This window comes from Eurytemora carolleeae, unplaced genomic scaffold (genome assembly GCF_000591075.1).
Source record: "Eurytemora carolleeae unplaced genomic scaffold, Eaff_2.0 scaffold81, whole genome shotgun sequence".
NCBI classification, from domain to species: Eukaryota; Metazoa; Arthropoda; class Copepoda; order Calanoida; family Temoridae; genus Eurytemora; species Eurytemora carolleeae.
In genome coordinates, this window is record NW_019396041.1 from 381,616 (window position 1) to 409,578 (window position 27,963).

General features: G+C 32.3%; 2 protein-coding genes across 6 annotated transcripts in view; both read right to left on the minus strand.

Moving 5' to 3' along the window:
• LOC111700708 (sorting nexin-14) lies at window positions 1-22,661 on the minus strand. Of its 5 annotated transcripts, none has more exons than XR_002765037.1 (37): window positions 22,570-22,589; window positions 22,211-22,277; window positions 22,036-22,129; window positions 21,712-21,778; window positions 21,181-21,233; window positions 20,983-21,018; window positions 20,714-20,810; window positions 19,836-19,925; window positions 18,219-18,275; window positions 17,695-17,778; window positions 16,861-16,955; window positions 16,564-16,656; window positions 15,800-15,872; window positions 15,479-15,554; window positions 15,180-15,252; window positions 13,904-14,007; window positions 13,642-13,745; window positions 12,066-12,142; window positions 11,243-11,356; window positions 10,698-10,772; window positions 10,496-10,574; window positions 9,795-10,111; window positions 7,935-8,052; window positions 7,377-7,499; window positions 6,801-6,862; window positions 6,431-6,500; window positions 5,959-6,030; window positions 5,586-5,664; window positions 5,312-5,450; window positions 4,907-4,971; window positions 4,535-4,600; window positions 3,831-3,897; window positions 3,233-3,360; window positions 2,805-2,883; window positions 2,217-2,298; window positions 647-1,281; window positions 1-355 (listed from the first exon to the last, which is right to left on the minus strand). XR_002765037.1 is itself a non-coding variant. In XM_023471722.1 (36 exons), exons 2-36 carry the CDS (start codon window positions 22,266-22,268, stop codon window positions 1,201-1,203), a joined length of 3,147 nt encoding a protein of 1,048 aa, XP_023327490.1. In that variant the 5' UTR covers window positions 22,269-22,277; window positions 22,570-22,589; the 3' UTR covers window positions 1-1,200. The 5 variants fall into 5 exon arrangements, 3 of the variants coding, with proteins under 3 accessions (XP_023327490.1, XP_023327510.1, XP_023327502.1); XR_002765036.1 differs by having other exon boundaries at window positions 1-367; XM_023471722.1 differs by having other exon boundaries at window positions 1-1,281.
• The window catches only part of LOC111700747 (MICOS complex subunit MIC10), a 6,348-nt gene continuing 998 nt past the window's right edge, over window positions 22,614-27,963 (minus strand). Inside the window, exons 2-3 of the mRNA XM_023471784.1 lie at window positions 26,091-26,162; window positions 22,614-22,756 (exon numbers count right to left, since the gene is read on the minus strand). Coding sequence (XP_023327552.1) covers window positions 22,665-22,756; window positions 26,091-26,162 — 164 coding nt within the window. The 3' untranslated portion in view covers window positions 22,614-22,664. The remainder of the gene's footprint in view (window positions 22,757-26,090; window positions 26,163-27,963) is intronic.

Consider the following 27,963-nt stretch of genomic DNA (forward strand, 5'->3'; position numbering starts at 1 on the left):
TATTAATTCATAGTTTATTTGTCCTAACATTAAATACATACATTTTAGTGTGTTGTTGTCAGACGAGTGTAAAACAACGATATCTTAAAAATTTATTCCTATACGCTACACAGTACACACATAATAAACATTTAAACATGAATATGATTGATAGTTACTCTGACTATTGGTTGTTTCGTTATCACAGGATAAGATACTAAATGCAAGAAGAATGCAAGCTGTCTTGGCCCTGGACTAATTTCATAGATTTTGATTCAGCTTGTTCACAAATATTAACACATTTTTAACAAAAGTTAGATTACTAAACAGATATGTTCTAAATATTCATAAAAATATAATAAAAATTCACCATAATCTAGCCATTTCGCTTGAACAAGAAGTTTAACAACCAAAACTTTATAAGTTTCTAATAATGCCGTTTTGTAAGCCAAGACTTTACAGATTTTGTTACTGCGTAAAACAATCTTGAAAACAAAATTGAAAGGAATGGTCTGTTATTTTAAAAACGAGGTTCCAGAATGAAGAAAAAGTTTTAGGTAAAAAGTTTCCGAATAATAATCAGAGCATTAATATTTTCTTCAATTAGACTCAAATATTTCAATAATTAAACCATCAAATTAAATCCCAACTTCATTATCATTGTTACGATATAGCGGCATGAAGATTACAGAAAGCTTTACAACAAACTTTTTATGGAGGTAGCGCTTGCTATGAAGCAATTTCCAATTCTACCCTCATAACCAAATTTAATGAGTTTGGGCTAGGTTGATGACCTACCTACAGTGGATTCAAATACTTGTCTGTAGTTGTGCAGTTTAGCTGTTTACATAATTAAGACATGGGATCGGTGATTCAGAATTTGTCCCCGATGATACCTACACAGCAAAACTAACAAGAAATATTTGAATCGACAGTAGGTAGTAATTCAGCTACCTAACTCAGTTTCATTGAATTCGGTCCCTAATTATGAATTGAATAAATTAGCTTACAGCATCTTTAGAAAATAACTTTCTGTGAGAATCGCTAAAAAACATGGAGGTTTTTTTTAAATGCAAGATATAAGATTTTTTTTATGTAAAATTAATTTTTTCTAAGAAGACCAAAACATGTATGATGACTGAATAACTGATGACTGGCACGATCGAATGGTAAAATTTAAAGATAAATTGATATTTTAACTTTTAAGTCTAGCTTGCTTGCTCAGTTTCTTAGTTCTGGGAAAAGTTTGGGAAGAATATTTTCTAGGAGTGTATATATCAGTTGCTTGTTCAACCACGGATCCTAGATAATAAAATACAATTTAAATATGAATATTTTCTAGGAGTGTATATATCAGTTGCTTGTTCAACCACGGATCCTAGATAATAAAATACAATTTAAATATGAATATTTTATATCTATTCCCAAAAACACAGCTGTGTCTATAGGCCTAACATCATTTGAAAGACCTGAGATGTACCAATTGGTGGACTTATGACCGGTCAGGATTAAAAAAATAGACCCTTTAAAAATATCTGGCGTCAAAAATAAGTAATAATAAGTTAATAAGTTTCGAATTTAATGCTGAGTAATTATTGTTAACACAGAAATTTTGTTGTTAATGGTTTGGCAAAGTTTGAAATGAAATGAGTAGGATTGAAAAACAGGTAAACATCAAAGAACCAAAGTTTGAAATGAAATGAGTAGGATTGAAAAACAGGTAAACATCAAAGAACCAAAGTTTGAAATGAAATGAGTAGGATTGAAAAACAGGTAAACATCAAAGAACCAAAGTTTGAAATGAAATGCGTAGGATTGAAAAACAGGTAAACATCAAAGAACCAAAGTTTGAAATGAAATCAGTAGAATTGAAAAACAGGTAAACTTCAAAGAACCAAAGTTTGAAATGAAATGAGTAGAATTGAAAAACAGGTAAACTTCAAAGAACCAAAGTTTGAAATGAAATGAGTAGGATTGAAAAACAGGTAAACATCAAAGAACCAAAGTTTGAAATGAAATGAGTAGAATTGAAAAACAGGTAAACATCAAAGAACCAAAGTTTGAAATGAAATGAGTAGAATTGAAAAACAGGTAAACATCAAAGAACCAAAGTTTGAAATGAAATGAGTAGGATTGAAAAACAGGTAAACATCAAAGAACCAAAGTTTGAAATGAAATGAGTAGGATTGAAAAACGGGTAAACATCAAAGAACCAAATAAAGTTATGAATATTTCACCTGGAATGTTTGAAACAAATCTTTAGTTCCTGACTCAAACCCAGCAGGGGAAATGGTTTCTAAAATGCTGGGAATATACTTCCTGAAAAAAAACACATTAAGCATTAAACGAAAAATGATGTGAATGGTTAACTTTATTTTGGTATATTTTGCTTGATATTTCCTACAAGATTAGGATACTAAGCACTCGCAATTCCAAGATAAGAGGAATGTCAATTGCTCAAAAAAAAAAAATCAAAAATCTCTGTAAACTTTATTTAAAGTACCAGACCGACATCCAGGCAGATAGAGAATGTTGTACATAAATTAATCAATCAATGATATGTTTACTAAAGGCCGGCAAAGTATGCAAACTATATGCGGCTAAACGAACAGTACACCAAATAGAACATCCTCTTCTTGTGAGATTCAGGGGTGTACATTTTTTAGAATTACCCCCTCCCCCCGATTGTTGATGGTTTTGGAAGAAAAAAAGGAATAATCTGACATCAAAAGGCATTTTTGCTGGATTCAGCAAGGAAACCCCTAAAAACCCCTCACGTACATATATATATATATACACCCTTGGTGAGATTAATATGAAATGACCTGAAGTATTTAAGTGTTTTGTCTGCTATAAAATTATGTTCTTCATCAGGTATATTCTCCTCAGGACAAAATATACTCTCTAAATAAAATATTAATTCATAAAACCGTTAATAAAATAAAATTTCCAAAACTATGGAATCCTGGATTTGCTGAAAAAGCTCCGAAGAAAATGGTCAACATTGTTTTATTTCAAAACAAATAACAGGCCTACGACATCATTGATGATATAAAGGAATACTATTGTCGTGACAGTAGATATAAAGGATACAGTAAACTCGTCTGTAGCTTTAAAAATTGCTCTTGGCACTCTTTAATTGCAATCTTCAAAGTCACAGTCTCTCGCTTAACAATGTTTAACCCAAATCTGATGACCGCTCTTGTTTCATAAAAATGAGTTATACATTTTGATAAGTTATTTATAATTCTACCTTGTATTACATCAATGATATATGACACTCTGCTATGAATTAGCAGAGTGTTAAGTTTAGATGCTAGAAGGTAGTTAACAATATGATTCACAGAGGTCTCTAGAATCCATTTCACGCTGTATAATAACCTAGATATCAAATAGGAGTAAAACAACTTTTAGCAATAATAAAGTGAGAATACAATTAATGAAAATAAACCAATAAATAGATGAAGAACAGTGAAAAAAGAACTGTCAATGAAATTGTTAAGATGTTTATGCAGTTTTAATATTTTCCCCCTTTTCTTTGAATATCTCATTCAATGAGAACTAAGTTTTGATAAGTTCAGAAAAAGTATTCGGTTTATCTTTGCTGAAACTTGAACCAGAATCAATAATAGCGTAAAATATTTGAATTGCGTAGACGTAGTTGAACCATTTATCTTAACCCTGGTGGTGCACGAGAGAAGTGGTTCAACAATGTTTACACGGTTCAACTGCTTCTCGGTATTCATTAAATTTGGTTTCTGGATATAAAAATTTGAATAAACCCAATAAATAATGAATAAAATGAAGTATATAAAATCAAATCTACTTGAGGCTCCTAAATAAAGTATTACCTGATGACTGTATTACCAACTTTGAACACACGGAAGCACAAGTACAGTATAATCTCGTAAAGCCCATCTAATCAAGTTGAATAGTGTTAAAATTGTATCTCAACAAAAAGTCTCCTCAACTACAAATTTTCTGCCTAAATTAACTAAATTAAATCTCTACTTAAGTCAACAATAAACTCCCTTACTAAGTTAACTAAATTTACTCTTTACCAAAGCTAACAATAAACTCTCTTACTAAGTAACTAAATTAATTCTCTACCTAAATTAACAATAAACTCCTTTACTAAATTAACTATATTTACTCTCTACCTAAGTTAACTAACTAAATCTCTACCTAAGTCAACTAATTAACTTTCTACCTAAGTTAACTAAATTAACTCTCTGCCTAAGCTAACTAATATAATTCTCTACCTAATTGCTAACTAAATTAACTCTCTACATAAGTTAACTAAATTAACCCTCTACCTTATTTCTCTTACTAAGTTCATTAAACTTTGTAGGTGAGTTAACTTTGATAAATTTACTTCCTCATTTCCCTCGTATCTCTATTAAAGCTCCCTTTTCTCACAAACATGTAGTTTTTAACCAAGTAAACTAAACTATCTTCTCAAGTTTACTAAACTCAGTTACCTGGTTTGAAGGTCTGGCTGGGTCCCAGGGTTGTTCCACTAAACTATCTTCTCAAGTTTACTAAACTCAGTTACCTGGTTTGAAGGTTTGGCTGGGTCCCAGGGTTGTTCCACTAAAAGGAAAATGCTCGGAAAAATTATCTGTCCAATATTTAGGCTAGAACATACAATTCAAAATATAGAACTTTCACGGTATATTCATGTCTTTAAAATGGACAACTAATAAAGAACATAGTTCGATGATAGTTATTCACCAAAAATAAGAACAAATCAAAATGTTGTCTCAATAACTACCACGATGAAGCAAAACCTTCTGTTATGGTTTATTTAAAATATTTTTTTTTCATATCGTGAACCACATAAATAATCTATTTATTTTGAATAGTTGAGATAATAAAAACTGAGTAAAAAAATCTGAAGATATTTAAAAATTCTATCTAAATATTCCTGCATAAATGGATTTATTATCCAGATTGTCGGAAATACTGTCATCCACTGACAAACTGAACTCACTAAAAAAGAAAAACACATGACTCTAGTACAGAAAGTTTGTAATACTAGAATTTGATTCACTAGGGCCCCGAGTTAAAAATTGGAGCCGTCTAAGTGCAAGATCCTATATTTCCAGTCTACGAACAGAGATATTGACAACATCATATTCTTCTATTAGGTCATTAAATCAGTGTACAAGCAAATTGCAAAATTAGCGTCAAATAAAACCATAGCACACCTTATTCTGTTAAAAAAATGTTATTGAGTTTGAAAACTGTGTTAAAAGCGTCATACTTCACGTTTAATACAGTAACGATTACAGATCATTTAAATAACGATGTGTACATTTTATAATATTACCTGTCTTTTGAAGGAATTGTTGAATTAATGAATGAATTGATGAATTCATGTAAGGACTGTCCTTTCTCCTTGGTTAGTTTTTTGGGAACATTTTTAATCATTCTGGTTAAACCAAGCTGGGACGCGGCTTCAGTAAACTCTAATCAAGTTTACTTCTTTTAAAAAATAGAAGGAATAATTCGTTGCAATCGATCGTTGAAGGGAAAAATTATACAATTAATATTAAAAAAAGAGAATATTACAAAAAATGTTTTTTTTTATAAGAGTAAATTCCCTTCTTGCGAAGTAAGAAATGTGAAAAGAAGATCTGACTTTTTCAGGCTTGGTTGCTGCAGCAGTTTCACCAGATAATCCTGAACAGTAGAATCAGTAAGCACAAATTAAATAAATATTAAAGAACTCCACAAATTTACAAACCCCCGAAAAGACATAAAAAGACCAGGTTAGACAGAAAGAATGAATGTTGAAATAGAGTTCCAAAACTAACGCGACTCCGGATTTAAAATTTAATCTTAATATTTTATGCTTAATTATGATTTGCAATACATCTATCGTTTCCCCATAAGATCCAAAATTATTTTAAAGAGAAATAAATTGTAAACAAATCTAAATTAAGAATATCCTCATTATTATAAACAAATTAAAACCTGAAATGGTTCAATTTTTGACTGAAGTACATCTAGACCCCGTCCTCGGAAGAGTTTACTGCGGGCTGGTAACTGAAATATAAAGAGGCTGTAGTAATGATATCATGGGACCCTCAATTTAATAATAAGGGCCGGGGATGTCCGATTCAATACGATACCATTAAAAACTTTATTTGATCAATAATGTGGAAGATATCGTCGTTTTTTTCTAGCTTGAAATGTGTTTCATCCTGATAATTTTCTCCCATTGTTTCTTCAAGACACTTTTGTAGGAAAGAAACCACACTGGAAAAATATGAATTTTTTAAAGAGATAAACATGGATATTTTACTGATCCTTGATCAGGCAAAGAGCTTTCATGGTTGTGGATCGGACATGTCACTCTATTGAGAGAGAGTTACTCGAAATTACGACTACATCTCTTTTATAAGATATTATTTTTATAGTTTTAGTTTATATGTCTTGTGTTAACCTTTATATCATCTAATACTCCATGGAATTGTGTGAGAGCAGATTGCAAAGTATAGAACTCATGATACTGCCTGATAACATAGACAATTATTTAGTCAAATATTATTTACAGGAATAGAAAAGAAAACTTTTCTCGTATCCCTGGAATTTTGAACGTAGAAAAATCTTGAAAAATGTTTCCCCATTTAAAAAGGTATTCAAAAATTGGGCCGCCGGCGTAGGGAGGGTCTTATCAGATGTTTTTCAGGTAAATTGGTAAATTGGAAAGAAATTAATAGTATGATAGGGCCAATTTAGTTAATAATAAAGAGGCATATTTGTCATTGATAAAAACGTGATAAAATGACAACATTGGATACATTGCTCCCTACCTTGCAACAGTCCACTCTAAATCCTGTCCATCACTAGCTGACGCTACATCAATTCTTTGAACCTAGAATAAAAAAGTATTTAAATTAAAGTGCCTTAATTCTATTTCCACATCCAAAAAAATATCGTAAACTTAAACATAATGTTACAACTTGCTAGCATTGACTAGTCAGAAACCTAAGGTTTTTCGGTTGATATTTTAACAATAGGATTCCTAGGATCAGACTTCGCGGATTCTATTTGTGTATCCCAAAATGTTTGGTTGATTTAAAGTTTATTTACCCAGCCTAGCAGGCTCAAATCAAATCAAGAATTTGATATAGCAGCTTGAATTATTATATTTATAAAAATGCTTAAAATTGTTATTTGCAAATTTGCTATTTAAGAACAACTATTAAAAAACAGACTTAAATGTGCCTTTTTGGTTCTGCTTTTAACATAAGGTTTCAAAGATTTAAATCCAGTTGACTTTTTAAATCAATTATCTTAAATCTCTGGTGATTATTACAGAAAGAGGAATTCTGAGCGTTGGATAACTAGATATTCAATTTTTAAAAACTCGCAAATTAAAAACAAACCTGGAGAATAAAAACAAAGCAAGATTTCCCGCCAAAACTTCTTGTTTCCAGGTTCCGTATCTCAACTCTCCAGGCGCTCAAGTCTCTAATCTCCAGATCTTGGTTGATATTACTGGAATCATTCTAAAATAAAAGAAGTGTTTGACATGAATTCAGAAAAAATCGCATCAAATAAGATATTTTGGATAAAAAGTGTGTTCTGTTGTTGTTGTAGCAAAGCAATTGATCCATGTAGCGTAAATGGAGATGGAAATTGGCTGTGAAATTCTTTGGTCATCAACTGAATCGGGTAAGGTTTGCGAACCAGAGAAGTTTATTAAAATGTTCTCGTAAAACCTTAATTATTACACCACCCCGGCCTTTTTGAGCATTGACAGGTTTGTATGTTATGCCTTCTAACAACGTGTATTTTGTTACCGATCACGACGGTTGCTGGGAGCGCAGCAAGATATGTGACGCAACTCACAAAGCCACAGAGCTCTGATGTACATTTAATTCTCGAGTTAGTAAAATAAATTGATACAAAAAAGGGATGTGATCATGTGACAACATTACTACCTTCATATTAGAGACCAGATCGAAAGCTGAATCCGTCAATCTATCTGGACACGGGCAGCCCTCAACAGGGTTTCCTAGCACACCCTGCTTTAACCGGCTCAGCTTACCTCCAGGAATCCTGCATAATAATCATCATGGATTAGGACAAAATATTATCCAGGTCAGAGTTCCTCCCAGGGATCATGTTTGATAAAGAAAAAAAACGCAAACTTTGGAAGATAAATATCAATACTTAAGTCATAAAGTTTTAGGACTAGATAAAATAAGAAAGGGTATGATCTGCCCCCCCCCCCGTCTTGGGGATTCCATACGACCATCGGGGCTAACACCACAGAAATAAGATCACAGCGTCAAGATCTAAACATATCTGTGACTGTTATCAATCTGGGAGATACCCTGTCCCAGGCTTTAAACTTTACAACATTTAATATCCAAGCATAAACTACTAATTTATTTCATGCATACAATATCACTTACTATTCTTACCTTTTCTTCATATCTGGGGTGCACTAATTATAAAATAGTGTCTTTATGTTATTATGATAAATATAATCTTTATATTTACATAAAAATACTTAAACACTCATTATTTAATTTAAAAACATTCATGATCTGCAGGCTAGGTGCCCTTATTTCCTTGTTGTAAACAAAATGGTAAAAAATGGATAAAAATTAAGAAACCTTATTGCCGACTGAAATTTAGATTAAACCTTCATGAAATTAACTTTTAAAAATGATTATTAATAACCAGTCCACTTAACAGTACAAATTATCCGAAATATGTTAGAACAACAAAAACAATTAATAAAATAAAACATCAGTTTACAAAACCTTTTAGTTGTCATTTTTTTCTAAACTAGCTTGGGAACCCAGCTTTGGCTTAAACATTTTTTTCACTATACAAATAACCACTCTATAAAAAAAATCTAAGAACATTTATGGAGTTCTACTGAATTCCCCAATCATAATTGGAGGCAAATGGGACCAGGGGTTTATCAGTTATGATCAGAATCCTAGCAATCAAATAGAGATTACTACTAAATAAATTATATATAAACTAGTTATGTCTGTTTGTTTGTATGTACAATGCCTCAGGAACCCCCTAACTGATGATTAAGGAACTCAGTAGAACCACGGAAATAATCTTAGCTTGGTTTAAAAGGTCTAAGTTAAAGGTTGACTCTTATAAAGAAAACTTAGATTTCAGGCAAGGCTGGGTTCCCAACACAAAGCATGGAAACCACTGAGATAGTGTTTAGTTAGTTTAGTACTACATAAATTCCCTCCTTGCAATATGGAACATGAAGGATATCTAGTTTATGATATGCAATATTAACTTAAAATATATACATAGAAGACATACATACATTTCCAGTGTTCCAAGTAAATTTTAACAGTGGTTAAAAGGTACAAAACTAAAATTCTTATCAGTTGAATTACTGGGGGATAGTTCAATATTTGTTTAATAAAATCAGAGCTAATAGTTAAAATATTCAAGTTGGTAAAAAGTAAGTTTTAAATATTTTTTTTAATTTCATGTTTAAAATCTAGTAAAGATAAAACCGAGTGAGTAGCTAGTGAATAATATTGAAAATAATAATTAATGAGAGAAGTAATTGAGCTAAGAAATAATATTCAGTGTGGCAAAGAGTACACTTTAGAAGAAGTTAACCTAGCCATACCTAGTTCAAATACTTGTTGCTATTTATAAATTCCGACCTCAGCACAAGTTTTTAATTCCGCGGAGTAAATTCTGAACTTCAGACGAAGAAAAGACAGCTCCCAGCAAGGTTATTTATTTCAACAAAAATAATACCCATGCACATTAGAACACAATACATTGAATTCCCAGATATCTACCTATCAGCATCAGTCTCCTGCTCTGGGTCCAGACAAGATTTAGTTTCCTCTATTATAGAATCCGTGTTTGAGGTCTGAGACGATATAGAACCCCGTCTCCAGGGTAGAACAGACGCCATTTTTCTTCCAACATCTGACATCTTTCTCAGCGGCGACGCAACATTATGTTCAACTCCAACGGAGATACTTTTTAACAAAGCTTTCGGTTTGACTTTACGAGAAGATTTTGCCTTTTCAAGAGGTTTTAAATCTTTAGGCATTGTGCTACTTCGGGGACTTGACAATACGTCCTTAGGCTCATCCAACATATCCAAAGACTAATCGATGTAATAAAATATGGAAATCAACGCATTAAAGGGACTGTCGACGTAATTTCAAGTGACACTCTAATTATTATTATGTAAAAAATCTAAAAAGACCCGACTTGGAATACCTTTCCACAACAGTATCCGTAAAATCTATGTCTCAGCAAAATTATGGAGATGTCACTATAGTGACTTGGGGATTACTGCAAAAGAGACAAAGGAGAAAACTGACAGAATTTATCTTCAAGGTGGGAAGACGGTGATAAAGGTTTAAAGAGTACCAATGTGAATCAGACAAGTAACTCTTAAATTGAGGATCTCTTAATATTACGTTGACAGTCGACATGTATGAATTAGTACTATCCTTGGGCTAAACTTTGACGTGTTTATACATCCCTGTGCTCTGGTTGCAGGTGACAGGTCATATAAAGAGAGATCATTTGAATGTTCATCTTCTAACAAATTTTCACAAGACCTCCAGAATAAAATTCATAATTTTCTTGTATTGTATCAAAATTAAAGAACAATGTCGTCATTATTTCATGTCTGATGACTTCAAAGATTTGAATCTAAATTATAAATATTTTGTCCTGAAAACCTTGAAATATCTTTATCCTCTGATTTATCTTCCAAAATATCAGATTCTGATACACTTCGTCTTAACCCACTCATACTAGATCTCATGGAAATTTTTCAATGTACATTCTGTACGTCTTTTGTCTCATTTTATACAGTTTAAGCGAAAACTAGTCTATTAAGAAAACAATTCTCTAGCAAAAATCAGTTTTCTAGCTAGGTATTTGTGCTATAACCGAGAATTAAGAAAAAATCAACATCGGCAAAAGATTTAAAGCATGTACTAGGGTGCTGTAAGAATATTTTGTTAATCTAAATTTGAACTATTTTAATTAATTAAATTAGTGCACTACAAAATACAAATATTTTTGCCAAAAATGTCAGTTTTTCAAATCATGTGAAACAAATGTTGTTCGTTTACTGAGTAAGCTCTATTACCCAATACCAAACAGGAATATACATTTTTTTGACAAAAAAATCCTATTTAGGAATTTGCATTTTGACAGTCTTTGGTTGTGAAAAGGATGATGTTAAACAAACGATTGTTTATTTGTTCAACTTCCATGCCTAATAGGACAATCATCATGCAGTGATAAACCATCATAAAAAATAGATTGGGAAGTTGTGCATTTAGATTTTTTGCTGAAAGGATTTATAGACGCGAGCCAACCCTTCTTATTCCTGAATAGAAATATGAACTAGAGAATAGAAGGAAATTATTAAAATGGGAAAAATTCAAAATGGAAGAAAAATAAAAAATAAAAATAAGAAAAAGGTTCAAATTAAATATTAAAAACTTTCTAAGGTTAAAACCTAATTGGTAAATTCGGCAATTTCGGGAAATAAAAAACCTTCAACACTGGTTTTAGTCAAGCTAACACCATTGCCAAATGTACCAATTAAGCTTTTTTTGTGTTAAAAAGTGGATTTCGACTCAAAACAAACTTATAATGCTCCTAAACCTTTCAAAATATCTTTTAATGTATAAAAATCTTATTTCAAAAGTTTTAATAAGAGAATGTAATTTACGGTGTGCTAAAAAATTGACAAACAAATATTGTTATTTGTCATAAATTTAATCCTTGGTAATTTATTTTGTTCAACTTTAATCTCGAGTAAAAAGTAGGCGGTCTGGGTTGCCCAAGATGGGGCTTCTTTCAGATCTCATCTCACATATTCACATATTCACATGTTTAATAAAAACTCGAAATCCCCTCTCTTACTTCTAGATTCAAATAAAGTGCATGCAGTAATTTGATAAATAGATAAAAACAATATTTGGGAAGACCATATCAGATAAGTATGTTTTGTTATTTGTGGAAAGACTAATTTTGGTCTTCCCAAACCGAAGGAAAGTAAATTGTCAAGAAAAGAAAGGAAATTAACAGACCTGTCTTGACTCGAGGACTTGTTTATTGAATTAGGTTTGACTTCAGCAAGTCGACAACCAAAGTTCAGGTTTAAATACTAAATACATACTTATTTTGATAACATGGTCTAAACTGAGACTACTGAGGAGTAGTTGTTAATAAGGAACTATTTAAAAGATTAATAAAATCGAAGAAAAAGCAAATAAGTCCTATAATAAATTGTCAATTTATCAGTCGACCCAAGTATAATTGAGTTTATTAACAGATTGAATGCTGATCAGGGAGTAAGGAATAGAAGGGAGATATAACTGACGCGGTTCGCCCTACCATATGATTATACATGCTTTGCATACGGGTACTCCATTTGTATAAGAAATATTCAGAAAAGGTTATTGTATACGCGGTAATTGTACATCAGACAAATATTTCTTATTCAAATGGAGTACCCGTCAGCAAAGCATGTATTGTATAATCATGTGGTAGGGCGAACCGCGTCAGTTATATCTCCCGTCTATTCCTTACTCCCTAATGCTGATCCCCCCAAAAACAGCTTTACATGGTGAAAACAGATTTTAAACTATTTCTCAGTCGGAACTTATATTGTGAATCCCGGGATCAAGCATTGATCTCTATCTTATGCAGATTAATCTTTGATATCCCGTAGCGATCCTACCCCGCAGTGATAATCAAAATGATCGGATCAAACAACAATTTTTATCTTTTTAAAGGGACAGACCGGCTATGTAAAGTAGTTGAACTGAGTAAGCAGTGTTGTGGAAAACTTCTTTCGGATTCATTTGAGACATATAAAACGTTTTAAAGATCTGAAGATCCCGAGTTTTAGCGAAAATTCGACGTTCAAAACTCTTACTTTGGGGGTGGATACGTTTTCAGAATTAGTTTTTTTTAAATTATTAAATAACGACATCGAAAAATAAAGTAACCATTATACAGTAATCTAATTAAATGGTTAGGAACATATTTCTTAAAAGAAATTTGTCTATAAATCAATGCTAAAATCGATTATTTCGTTTTCATTATTATATTGAACTTCTTATCTTCTTTGAATTTGTTCTCAGATTTCTTCAAATTCTTCAAATGTCGTCTTTTCAATAATAATTCTAGAAAATCTGCGAAAATCTTTGTGACTAATGAAAAACCAGAATAATGAGAAAATAGTAACTAACAATTGAACAAGATTACTTATTTTCGATGATTAGATTAATTTTCATTTTCTCAACATGTTCCTATACATGACGTCTGTTTTTTACATTTTATGTCGTCGTTATTTAATAATTTAAAAAAACTAATTCTGAAAACGTATTCACTCCCAAAGTAGGAGTTTTGAACGTCGAATTTGCGCTCAAACTCAGGATATAATATCTTTAAAAAGTTTAGTATGTCTTGCATGAATCCGAAAAAGGGTTTCCACAACACTGCATAATCAGTTCAACTACCTTACATAGCCGGTCTGTCCCTTTAAGTATCCACATAGGATATCATGATCTAGTGTATAAATTAAAAAATACTCAACACCAAAGTTCCGACCTCTAATAAGATAAAATGCCAGTAATATTAATGTATTTAATGTATTACCTGTGAGCTAAGATGAAAGTCTGGACAGAAGTTGTCCTCCAGATTATTGTAGGCCTGCTCATATGCACGGAAGAGTGGAGGAGTGGTTCTCAACTTTTCTACATCTATTGACGAGAATTGAAATTTTAATTAGTTGAATATGGTGTCTTAGCTAAAATTAAAAAACAGACAGATAAAACTAAGAAAGTATCTTTAAAAATATAATTTTTTCATTATTTATATTTTAGCATTGTTGAGAAAAGAAAAAAAAAACCAAACTTACCTTTGAACTCCCCTAGAAGGATGTTGTTAATGTCTTCGACTATTTCGGAAGTAAAGGAAATGAACTGCGATGAACCAACATTCATGTATGTATTGAACAAGACCCTTAACAAGGATTTCATAAAAACTGGGAAATAAAAAAGGTTAGATAGATACCTAAAGAAAAGAGATTTTAACGAAATCATGGATAATGATTATTGAGTTCCCTCTCCCAAACCCCTCTCAGAAATAGTTTTAGGATTTTTTCAAAGCCTACAAGGCATACAAAACAGTTGCTTACTGTCCTCAGAAGGAACGGACCTCTCTTATAGCGGTCCTGGCTTTACAGTTTGGGGGAGAGCTGCGTTTAGTTGCACATGTCATATCCAACAGGGGAGTTGCGAATGTATATAGAATAAAACAAGACTTCATCCTCAGCCTGGTGCAGCTAAAAGGAGTTTAACCCTTGATGGGTATATAAGTCATGCACATCGATACCGATTTTTTATTTGACCAGCTGTGAGGACTCGACTGCCGTGGAAGATTTCTCTCAATGGGGGCTTTAAGGCATACAACTCCCCATTTTGCATAAGGGGTGCAGCTATGGGGTTTCCTTCAAACTATATAACACGAAGGAAAACAGGGAGAAATCCCTTATACCCTTCCTCCTACAAACCCCCTTATCTCTCTCCTACCTGCTCCACAACTCGATGTCAAAAGAACTATTTGGAGAGGCCTTAAAATGTAGAAACAAGAAACAAGAAACAAGAAGCAAGAAGAAAATAGAAAATTGAACAGGAAAAATTGAAAGGGAAATCTCTTGGTAGACGTTCCCCCCCCCCCCTGCCCACCCAGGAGGGGGGAGACGATTGATCTCCTCACACTCCCTGCCCCCAAGAAAATATCAGGAATTTGTGTTTTGCTTAGTCAGATGTAACTCATGAGTAAACAATTTAATACAGATTTCCGAAGAAAGAAAGTAAGATCATCTCAGCTAGTTCAATGCAATACAGAGTTCAGAAAATAAAGCAAGAAAAGTTCTTTCTTGTAGAGTGGTGTACTACAAGGACATCCAAAAAAAATCTTTTTTTTCAAATTAGCCGAAATATGATTGAAAGATGTACAAACAATAAGAAAATGAAGAAAAAGAAATATAGAAATCTCTAAATATTTGCATCTGATATCATATAAATATTTGAAAATATTGTAAAACTTAATTAAAATTAATTATTTAAGTTAAAAAAGACATACAAAAAAAAACAGGTAAGTCAGAAGAAGCAATTTAAAAAAAATCTTACTTGGCTTCCGCATGAAGGTTGACCAACTCTGTTTTGGTGAGACCGGCATTCATTATTTTCTTATTGAAATCCTCTATAATCAAAATAATGAGTAAAGAGTGGAATCTTTTACCATAATATGTTTATATAATATTTCAATAATGATGGAAAAACCTCTATATTAGTCAGATTCAAATTAGTGCTCAAATATTAAAATTTGAATTATAGATGTGAAATCAGTAAAAGGATAAATCTATAAAGCTTTAACTTATGAACATGTCTATTGTCTACCCCTGATAAAGTTGTAGATATTTGCTAACCTACAGCAAGGCAGAAGTTAAGTAGATTAACACCTCCACATCCCTTTAAGTAATGGACAAACTGACACAACAGCTCCTAACAGACACAATGTTAAAGGTCTATTACATATATGGGATCCACAATGCACTACTAGAGCCAATGGTTAAAGAGTAAATATCAAAGCGCCAAACAGCAACTACAAATATTAACAATTTTACATGGTGGTGCAAGATCTAAAAACTAAACGAACAGAACTTTATTTTAAAACAACCCTAACTTTAAAACCTTTTATTCAAATATCTTTAATTTTATTTAATATATACTAAAATTATGTTTGTTACCTGGTTACTAAGAATCTCTGATAAATCCACATGAAAGGATGATGGAGATGAATGATGATGAGAATGAACAAATCTAAAAAAGTAAGAAACTAAATAGAACATGGGAAAAATAATTAAAATAAAAAAGAGGTGTTATAAATTTAGAAAATCAATGGAAAATACTAAAAATGCAGGGAAATACTAGCAATACAGGAAATGTTAGAAATAATGGGAAAATAGTAACAATACAGGGAAAATGCTAGAAATACATGAAATACCGGGGAAATATTAGCAATACAGGAAATATACTAGATATAATTGGAAAATACTAAAAATACTTGGAAAATATTAGAAATACTGGGAAATTACTAGAAATACAGGCAAAATGTTAGAAATACAATACGTTAGAAATATGAAAAAACACTTGAAAAGCTGAGAAAATACTAGAAATTGCAGGGAAAAATTAGAAATACAGGGACAATACTAGAATTAGATATATTGGGAAAATATTAGAAATACAGGGAAAATACTAGAAATACAGGGAAAATATTAGAAAAACAGGAAAAAGATTTGAAATACAGGGAAAATATTAGAAATACAGGAAAAAGACTTGAAATACAGGGAAAATATTAGAAATACAGGGAAATACTAGAAAAACTGGGAAAATACTAAAAATACAGGGAAAATATTAGAAATACAGGAAAAAGACTTGAAATACAGGGAAAATACTAGAAAAACAGGAATTATACTGAACTAGTGAACACACTGACACCCTGTATTATTACCTAAATAGGAGTTTGACAGGAGGTGCAGGTGAGGATAAAAACTCCTTCCCAGGATCTGGGTGAAACCAGAGACAAAGAAGTTTGTTCACATTCCTATAGGATAAGAATTCTGATGAAACCGACTGTCAATATTGGATATTTTTCACATTTTTAAGATTCACAAAAAGAAAATTCTAAAAATTTCTTCATCATTGTGACCCATTACCTTTCATTAGCTCCCCCCCCTNAAATAGATTTAAAATTCAAATTATCAATGATCTTAAATAATTTTCAACGTTTCCATGTCGATATTTTTACCTTGGATTACAGAGTGAGTCTAGAAGGTTTAGTAGAATAGGTCTGCTAACTAAACTCAGAGCAAAGCTAGAAACTAATCTGCTCTTAACTCCCTCCTATGAAATATTAAGTAGAATGGGTCTGCTAACTAAACTCAGAGCAAAGCTAGAAACTAAACTGCTCTGAACTCCCTCCTATAAAATATTAAGTAGAATGGGTCTGCTAATTAAACTCAGAGCATAGCTAGAAACTAAACTGCTCTGAACTCCTTCCTATAAAACTGCTAATTAAACTCAGAGCAAAGCTAGAAACTAAACTGCTCTGAACTCCTTCCTTTAAAATATTAAGTAGAATGGGTCTGCTTACTAAACCCAGAGCAAAGCTAGGAACTAAACTGCTCTGAACTCCCTCCTTTAAAATATTAAGTAGAATGGGTCTGCTAACTAAACACAGAGCAAAGCTAGAAACCAAACTGCTCTTAACTCCCTCCTATAAAATATTTAGTAGGATGGGTCTGCTAACAAAACTCAGAGCAAAGCTAGAAACTAAACTGCTCTGAACTGAAAATATTAAGTAGAATAGGTAAATATGAAAATAAGTGAATGAACAGCTCGAAGATCTATCAGAAAACGAAATAGTTTTAACTTTCTTTGAACCTAAAAGAAATAGCAGGAATTTTTTTTCAACATTCTTATGCGCACTTTTGAGAACGCAAGTTGGGTCGCACTAATTATATTATGAAGCATTAATAAGGAAGCACTTAAAAATTACACAAATTGAGAACGCACCACGAACGAAAGTGAAACATTCATTGATTCATTGCAGCTTTGTATAATAAGACTAAAATTAGATTACCTTGTAAATAAGAGGAATAATTCTAGCTGATAAATCTTCTAAATATTCAACTTCTGCCTCTCTAGAGGACAAGGCTATATGAACCTTAAACAAAACAGGAAATTGATTTTGAATTCGGGCTTCATCAAATACTTATCCGTTATCTCATAGCATAACATTGAACTCCCATTTTTAAAAAACAAGTTACTTGTTTTATAGCAAATAATACATTTTTTGATTCTGACCTAACAAAAATTACCAGTTTTGGGGTCTGACAGATCTCTTACAAGATTTGAGCCCATATTATCCCTTTTAATTCGGTATTTCCCCAAAAGCGACTTTCCAAGTGACAATTTTCCAAGTGGCAGCATCCAAATGTGTGATTTCCCAAGCAAGAACCTCCCAAAGGTTAGACTTGGGAAGTTGCAGCTAGGGAAATTGCACATTTTGGAAGTTGCTGCTTGGGAAAATGTCTTTGAAAAGTAACATCTTTAATAATATTCTTAATTAATAGCAGTTATGAATAAATTTAAAAAAAAACTTACATCTTTGCCTACAAGGGCGATATAATTTGATTTAAAGTTCTTCTTTCCCTGCTCTCCCTGTAAAAGTAAAAACAATTATATTAAAAATATTATTAAAACGATCCATCAATCTTCATGTAAACCCAACCAAGGGTTCATACTCTCATATAATTTCATTGCTCCCAGTCGGAGAAATGATGCACATAACAAATGCAATCTCAGAATAAAGCCGAATAATAAAAGGGTATTGAACTTCGGGTATGTTTGCAGCCTTAAATACCTAACAGTGTCGGAGGGACAAGGGTATTGAACCCCTTCTCTTATCTAGAGATACCACCCACCGGCCGCGGGGTGCAAGGATTGATGCTGGAGAAAGGAGTAACGACAGTGTAGAGGGACAAGGGTATTGCAACCGCTTTCTTATCTAGATAGCAAGTCGAACGGCATTTATCTTTCCGGCAGAGAAAGCAGATTGTCGGCGATCCTAGCCCCAGAGTTCCAAAGGGGAGTTAGTTAGGACGAAGCCTCTGATCAGAAGAGTCGAATGGAAATATACTTGCCCCAAACGAATGTTGTGTATATTTAGATCAACTTTAGTTGGTCCAACAATAATCATTTGTATCGTAATAATGTAAATATATTGTGTGTGCAACCATCTTATTCCACTCAATCTTGGCTTTTTAATACTGAATTCTTCTCAAGCCTATACTTCATTTTCTAAAGACGTAAAAATACATCAGTTTTATTCACGAATATGTTAAATGTAGACACAATTTTTATAAGACAATGAACACTTCTGCAAAAATCCTATTTTCAAAAACAGGTTTTTGTTGAAATTATTGCAACTCTTAAATTACGAAAAAAATGTGCAACATGATACATTTTTGAAGTTATAAACGAGGAAAACCCCATACCACTAACACATAAGTGAGTAAAATAGAGATGTAAAGGGTAACTTTTTATGTATTAAAAATTATCTAAAATTCAGCAGAGTTCTTTGAGATTTCTTAATTATCCTTACATTCCAACTTATCAATTAAAGTTTAAACCAATTTCCCATTTTTACTTTTTCCCTTCATTTTCCCTTCCTTTTCAAACCAAATCAACTTGTATATTTTCGAAGAGTAAAATCATAATTTTCAACAAAAATACACATACACTTGTATAAATAATTACTGAAGCAGATAGGATTAGATTTTTTTTATGAAATTTGATCAAAGTTAAAATGAAACATGGTCTTTGAAAAAAAAAATACNCCCCCCGGTTTTCCTGTTAATATATATTGTTCATGCAAGATATATACCATATATGTCCATAGGTCCACCCATTACGGTGACCCAGACTGACTACGGAGTATAAGTTCTGAAACAGGTCTAATCTGGCCATCATTGTAAAATTAAAAGTAATATTCTACCCACTGAGAACGCAAAAATCAAGCAGTATTTTGCCAATTAATCCTTTAAAACTTAAACTAGAAACAAGACCGTTGCCGTTTTAGAATCTATATGCATAAGACTATAAAGTATAAGTGAGTTGGTGAGGTAAAACCCAAACCCAAACCGTAGCGACGCTTTAAAGCTGAGGCTGTCTGCAAATTTGATGAATAACTTTCATAATTGTCTTGATTGTCTGTAATACCTGGGTGTGTTGACGAGTCCATAGAACAGAGTCTAGATGTTGTGCGACAATAGGTACAATATCAACCATTAATAGTTCAGTTATATCAACCTACAACAGGTACGATATCAACCATTTATAGTTCAGTAATATCAACCTACAATAGGTACAATATCAACATTTAATAGTTCGGTTTTATCAACCTACAATAGGTTCAATATCAACCCTTAACAGTTCAGTTATATCAACCTACAATGTGTACAATATCAACCAATAATCGTTTGGTTTTAACAACCTACAATAGGTTCAATATCAACCTACAATATGAACACTATCAACCATTAATAGTTCGGTTTTATCAACCTACAATAGGTTTAATATCAACCTTTAATAGTTCGGTTATATCAACCTACAATATATACAATATCAACCATTAATAGTTCGGTTTTATCAACTTACAATAGGTTCAATTTCAACCCTTAATAGTTCGGTTATATCAACCTACAATATGTACAATATCAACCATCAATAGTTCGGTTTTATCAACCTACAATAGGTTCAATATCAACCCTTAATAGTTCGGTTATATCAACCTACAATATGTACAAAATCCCCTATTAATAGTTCAGCTATATCAACCTACAATAAGTACATTATCAACCGTTAATAGTTCGGTTATATCAACCTAAAATAGGTAAAACATCAACCATTAATAGTTCAGTTATATCAGCATACAATATCAATCATTAACAGGTCAGTTTTATCAACCTAATAGGTACAATATCAACCTAAAAATATCTACCATATCAACCTACAAAAGGCACAATATCAACCATCGAATGAAGTTTATATATTAAAATGCTGAATTATTTAAGCTCCGGAATTATGTTCTAACTTACCCGCATAAGTCTGAAGATAATGTTTGCAGTAATATTTCTAATTATAATTCTAATCTGCTGGATAAACTCAAGATCTGGAGATATATCTTTATACCAACTATAAACAACAGGTTCACAGTCAAATTCAAATCAAATATAATTTGAAAAATGGAGAATTTTTAATGAAAATTCTAATTTTAACAAATAACACTGGACGGTTAAGAAACAAGTCTAATTTTATTGTTAATGATTATTTTATTTCTTGGTCAATATTTTTCTGTGAACCATTCCTAACGATAAATTCAGTCACAATTCTCTCATACAATCTAAACCAGTGTAGCATGTTTAATTATAGTGCAAAATGTAGAAATAAAAAAAAATCGGAATTTTTAAAATCATTGTTTTTTTCTCATTCTTAAAGTTGACATCAAAATTTCGTGTCTTTATTTTAAATAAATTATTGCAAATATTGTTTAACAATTTTCTACCTTTCTAGTGCATCGTCTACATCAGGAGGTATCCATATATCCCCAAACTCAACCTAGAATATTAATTTTGATGATAAAATCAAGTGAAAATCTTAAAGGGACCCCAAAGTGGAACCCCTAGACTGTCTCCAGGGCGCTATACAACATCGTGCAGATGGCGGCCTGAAGTCCATACAACAACGTTAATTTCAACAGCAAAGACGATTTTTTAATTAAAAATTTTAGATTTTAGAAGTTTTAGAAGGAGTACACATGTGAATTGTGAAAGCCCCCTTTAGACCCCGGACCGCCGTCGGGTGAGCTAGNTGATGAGGTTTCACCATTGGGCGGCCTGAATCGATATCCATAAGTAACCCTGCTCTTGTATTGTCGATATGATTGTGCTTGATATTTTGTTAATTTGCCGACAAATTTGATCTTTTTTGATATCCCACAAGGACATCGTTCCCTGGATCACTTCATTAAAAGTTCCCGCAGCGTATATCGAGATTAACACAATAGCTCCCAGCTGTTGACAAAACTAATGCTTACCTTTGAACACCAGACTGTCCGTGGCGGTCGATAGCTTTTCAGAAAATTACTAACGCGGAACGGAGATCTGTAATATAAAATTTCAGAAAAAAAAATAATAATAAAAATCAAGCTTTTATGATTAAAATTACTGTCCTCTTAACTTTTTTTTAATCATTTCAGAGAAAACTTGAAAACTTTAAAGTTTGCACGATATAAATAAAAAAAAACGTTTGAGAGGAGAATAAATGTTCATGAAACTATCTATCTATATTCAGGTAAACAATTTGGTTATTATTTAAAGTACTACCCCGCCCCCCCCCCATAGAGATAAAGGCAATTTACCTTGAAATATAGCTGCTACCCTGATAAACCAAAAATGCTGACAAGGATATAAAGATGGCTCCGAATATTCCGATAACAACAGCTGCTACCGAAGCTAGATAATAACAATTTCGATTTTTAAAAAAAAATTAAAATTATTCAATAAAAATTATGAATAATGATTTATTATGCTCACCCAGTAGACCAAGGAGGCCTAATCCTAAGAGAAAAAATTCTCTTTCGTCCATATTCATCTCATTCTTCTGAATCACAAATATTAATTTTAAAAATTAGTTTTTAGTATTTACAAATTGAAATTATCTAAAGTGATAAAATAAAACGGTTCACTTTAGTATCCTGTCCAAATTAATGGGATTGAACTCCTCATACTGTCATACAAAAGGGACAAATAGAATCCTTTGATGCTAATCGTGTACTACAGAAAATACATTTTTAGAACTTTTTTGAAATGGGAATAGCGTTTCAGAATGAAATCGGACAATCCGTTTATTGAATTATAAAAAAAAATATTTTTTCTTAAAAAGCTAAAAATACCTGAAGCGTTCCGACAGAAACCTTGTTGTTAAAATCATTTTGCCTGAAATAGAATAATGAATAAAACTACACGACTAAAGTATTGTTGAATCTATCTATTCAGCTTTCTTGAGTTTACTGATGTGAATATAGTTGGAGTTGTTCAGTTCATGTTCACAGTCAGAGTAGCTCATTCCGAACCCAGAACCTGAACAGTATATCTTTAAAAACTTCAACACCAAGTAAATAAAATAAAAATAAAATATGTTTAAGTGTATAAAACTAAGGTTGGGGAGATAGGGGTTGATAATATTTAACTACTGTGTTGAATCAGGATTGGCCAGTTGTTTTGTTTTTAATGAAAATCCAGGGGTGTATACTTTTCTGTCCCCTGGCAAAAATATGATCTTACATTGGGTTCGGCGGAAAAAATGAAGAAAAAAGGAAAAAGGGGGAAGGGAAGGGGAAAGGGAAGGGAAAGAGAAAAAGGATGATAAACACCCCTGTGTAAATCAATGGTTAATCAAGAGTTAGTAAACAATATGATTATATTTGCAATAACAATCTTTGTTATTGTAATTATAATAATGATAATAAAATATAGATCTGAATGGGAGCCCGACATGGAATCCCCAGACCGTCAGGTTATAAATATTTAGAATTTACGGATTTTTTAAATCAATGAAAAATATTCAACATTTGTTTCTTCATGTTTTGCTTATTTTTAGGGTGAAAGATGATGAACCATTCAGGGAGATAGGAAGTTTTAATATTTCATTAGTTAATGTCGGCTTGTGTTTTGAAAGCAACATTAAAAAATAAGTTGGTTGATGATTTGCCCCCTGGATCTGCATATTTTTGTCGGTTCCTGATCCAGTAAGCCAAACGTTGCAGATCCTCAGCGCTGAGTGAAAAATAGTTGTTTTTTATCGGTACGCAAATATTTAAGAAAAAAATGTTACGCAAAAAAGTAAGGGTACTTAAAAAATGTATGGATCTTCTATCACGGCCCGCTTACAGATATGCTTTTATCTACCGGTCTATACTTTTATGGGCCAGGGTACATGTAATTTTGTGGGTGAACATTTGACTCTTAACTAATTTTTATTCTGGCTATCGTTATTTCTATTAAAATAATTTGTTCTTTTAAATAAGTTTGAAGTAAAGTTCAGGGTTCAAATCAGAGAAGAGATTTTTTAAATTGTGGGCCCTGGAGTATGCAGAATTTGATATACCGTAGCTAAAATTTTGTAATATAATATTGTCTCCTTAGAATTGGATAGCATCTTATGCGTCATGTTTTGAGATTTGACTGAAAATTGACTGAAATATTGAGATTTTTTTAAGTATTAAATATAAATATAACTAAGGTTTAGTATCTCCGACAACTTTTATGATACAAAGAAGGAGGCTAAATTTTACCATGTTTTAAAGACTTTCAATATTTTTCTATTCTACTTTGACAACTATTAACTTTACGAAAACCAAAGATAAATTTATAAGTCCAGGGTCCAATGTCTAACGTACTCAATGACACCCCAGCCATAAAATTACATCAAACCTTGACTATGATATATCCATGCATTCTATGTTCACACTTAACCTCATTATACAAATCAGGTTAACTAGATAAATGTCCCAAAAAAATTATTTTATATAAATAAGAATCTAGATATTTTTCAAAAATAATCAGCAATATTTTTAGTATAAATATATTTATTGCACCCTGTAAATATTAAACCTATGCAATAAATATTTATCAGTAAAATTTTTAAGTAAACAAATATTGGAAATGATTTAATGTCTCAATGACTAAAGGTATTAAGTCACGGTAACAAGTTATACTTGATTTTGCAAAACTATTCAGTATTTCTATTTTAACGGGGGGGGGGGTCGGGGGGATGGGATAGGATAAAATTTAAAACTTTTGTCCCACATTAAATCTAAACCTGGAGAAAATCTGATGAACTTGAAATTCGTCATTTTAAAAACACAATTAATTTTGTGAAAATTTGCATAAGATAGATAGTCGGTAGACGACTTTAATAAATCGAGAAGATAAAAAGGTAACTACTTGATTTGTATAGTTTTTATGCTTTTCTGAATACAGCGGTTACTCATAACCAAGGTAATGAGGCAAGGAAAGTTAATAGCTCTTGCGTATGTTTTGAAACCAGTTCTATATGAGCGGTGTTTGTAAACAAGAAAATATGCATCAGTGTTCTTATTGTAATCGAGGAGGATAAAAGCATCTAATTTTGAAAATTTTGATAATTCACATGATAGTCCTAGATAACCAGAATATTTTATTGGTTTTTTATGTGAAAGATGGATCCCATGTCAGGCTGTGACAGCCGTCTTGTGTTTACTTTAGAACACAGAGACAGTACACTGCAGTACTACAAATGCGTACACCTCTGAAATAGCTATCTTAACATTATAACTCTTTGCTAATAACCACGTCTTTAGAGTTAAAACCTTAACCCATGAGCTTTGTTTAGGACCAAGAACTCTATCTATATATAATATATACTTTGCTTGTCAGTACGGTTGTATCCAAAACGGCTCAACCGATCTGGCCCCAATTTTTGTGCGTCAATTCACTTAGCCCCATGGCAAAGTCAGATTTAAAAATTTGCCTTAAAATGTTTTTAATCCATGAAAAAAATCATTGTTTGATAATTTAAGATGCCACAGTTAAAATAATTATTATAAGTTAAAATCGAAGATAGCCTAGAATAATAAACAAGGATATAATCAAAAGAGACTGTTTCTGACAAGAGAGAAAAAAAAAGACTGTGCACTTATATGGAACGCTCAATAAATCATCTTTTTTTGATAAGATTTCGTCAATTAAATTTTATCAACATTTTTAACCATAGTAAGTAAATCTACCGAATCCATTACCCCTCATATGTTTAACTATAGTAAGTAAATTTTAATTGGTCCAAAGGATCTACCGAATCCATTACCCCTCATATATTTAACAAATTATTTTTAGAAAACATTAATTGATTATGTTAATAACTTTATGTTCTGATAATTCTCAGGACTCCCGTTGGAGCATATAAGAGAATTTTTGATCAATCTCACGATATTCATAGAGATACATATATACACACACATATATATATATATATATGTCACAATAACATGGATATATTTTTTTCGAAATTTTTGGTTGATTGCCTTTCTTTTCTTTTTTATAATCTTTTAAGCTCTTTTTTCTCAGTATTATTTGATGAAAAAAAGAATTATACACTTTCATTAAGCAAAAACTAAAACAGATTAGAATTTTTTACGTAATTATCATATCTAGATTTAAAATTTTTTAATGTTGGTGCAGTATTTTTTATCACAGGGTAAGAATACAATTTGTACTTTTAATCTACAAAGAAACGGGAAAAGAAGAAAAGAAACTAATTAAACGTTAGAAAACTATATTTTGTCAGACATAATTGGGATAAGGATCATTTTTTAATGCACAAAACTGATACAAAATTCGTACAAACATGAACCTGGCTTTATGTCTAGTTACTTACCAATGCCAAAAGTGATAGGCCACATCTTCCTTTTAAAGAGTAGAAGGGAAGAAACAGCTCCAATGGTGAGCCCTAAACATTAAAAGCTTCTTCTAGTGTAAATTATTTACATTTCAAGAGATGAATGTTCGTCCATCGACATTTAAATAAGCATGAATACTGCGATGCGAGATATTTTAGGATTGATAAGATTAATGAGAGTGGAACCATTATGTTGATTTGCCATTAGCCAATTTTCATCTGATCAACCTTACATTTGATCAACTAGTACAAAATGTCTGCCAATGTATTTCATTCAACTACATTTGGTCAACAAGTAAAAAATGTCTACGAATACATTTAATCCCACTACATTTGGTCAACAAGTAAAAAATGTCTACCAATACATTTAATCCCACTCCATTTGATCAAACAAGAAAGAATGTCTACCAATACATTTAATCCCACTACATTTGGTCAACAAGTAAAAAATTGTCATCCAATACAATTATTCCCACTACACTTGGTCAACAATTACACATGCTAACATGATGATCAACAACTTTCATTAACCTTCCCCTTTTCATTATTCAAATCATTTTTGTTACAAAATGTTGGTCAATAACCCGTATCTTTATAAACTCCATTTAGAACCGTGTTTAATATGTAATGAATAAAAATTTACACAAATTTAAGGGCATTGCCGCAGTTGAAGAAATGTATGAATTGCAGAGGTGTATAAAAGACCCAGAGGAGGGGAAGGGAAGAAAATAGGGAAGGTGAAGGAAAATAGGGAATGTGAAGGAAAAGAGGAAAGATAAAGGGGGTAAAAAGGGAGAGTGAAGGGAGGGGGAAAATGAAAGGAAAAGGGTAACACCGGAAGAAAGGGAAGGATGGGGAATGGGAAAAGGTAGGGTAGAGGGGGAAGAAAGGGAAGGCAGGACCGTATTCAGGGGAGGCTATGGGGGCTAAGCCCCCCCCTGGACCAGTGATTTCAGGCCCCAACGGGTGCTGAGCCCCCCCCCCTGGAAAGATAAAAAATTTAAGCCCCCCCTGGAAAAATTCCTGAATACGCCCCTCAGGGAAGGAGATATGTAGGGAAGGAGATAAGTAGGGAAGGAGATAGGAAGGGAAAGATATAGGTAGGGAAGAGGAAAAGCAGGGAAGGGTAAGGTTTGGAGGGAAAGGGGAAGGTTGAGATGGAAGAAGGAAGGTTGATAGGGAAAGTGGAAGGTTGAGATGGAAAGAGGAAGGTTGAGAGGGAAAGAGGAAGATTGAGAGGGACAGAGGAATATAGGGAACTACGGAAGGGACATGGAAGGGAAGTAGAAGGGGAAGGCAGGGTAGTTAGGGAAGGGAAACGAAGTAAAGGGGAAGGTAGAGATTGATGGAAGGTTGGCAAGTAAACAAGTGAAGAAAAGGGGAATAAAGGGAAGGGAAGGGCATGGAGCTCCTGACCTGTACATATCCACATAAATTTATGGAAAATCAGAGAGTTTTTCATGAATAATTTTTCCCAATGGTTATAATGCAGCATAAAAAAAGCGTTAACAATTTTTCATAACAAAAATGATAAAAGAATAGAAAACTCAATACTCAATAATTTTCCAAATAGTCAAAATACTAAAGTATTTAACAAATTCTACCCCGAAGAAAAATTGTGGATAATGAATTCCAAGAAACAATATAATCCTGGACTGACAAGAAGCAATCCCGACTTATTTTTGCCATTGACACCATACCAAAAGTTTTTAAAAAAATTGCCTGCGGCTCCATTTTAAGCGTAACATACTTTTAGGGATTATTATGCACTGCAATTTAAATATTAAAAAATGATGTATTTTTAGTTATCAAATTTGAGGAAGGAAATCAAATAAAATGGGGGGGGGGGGGA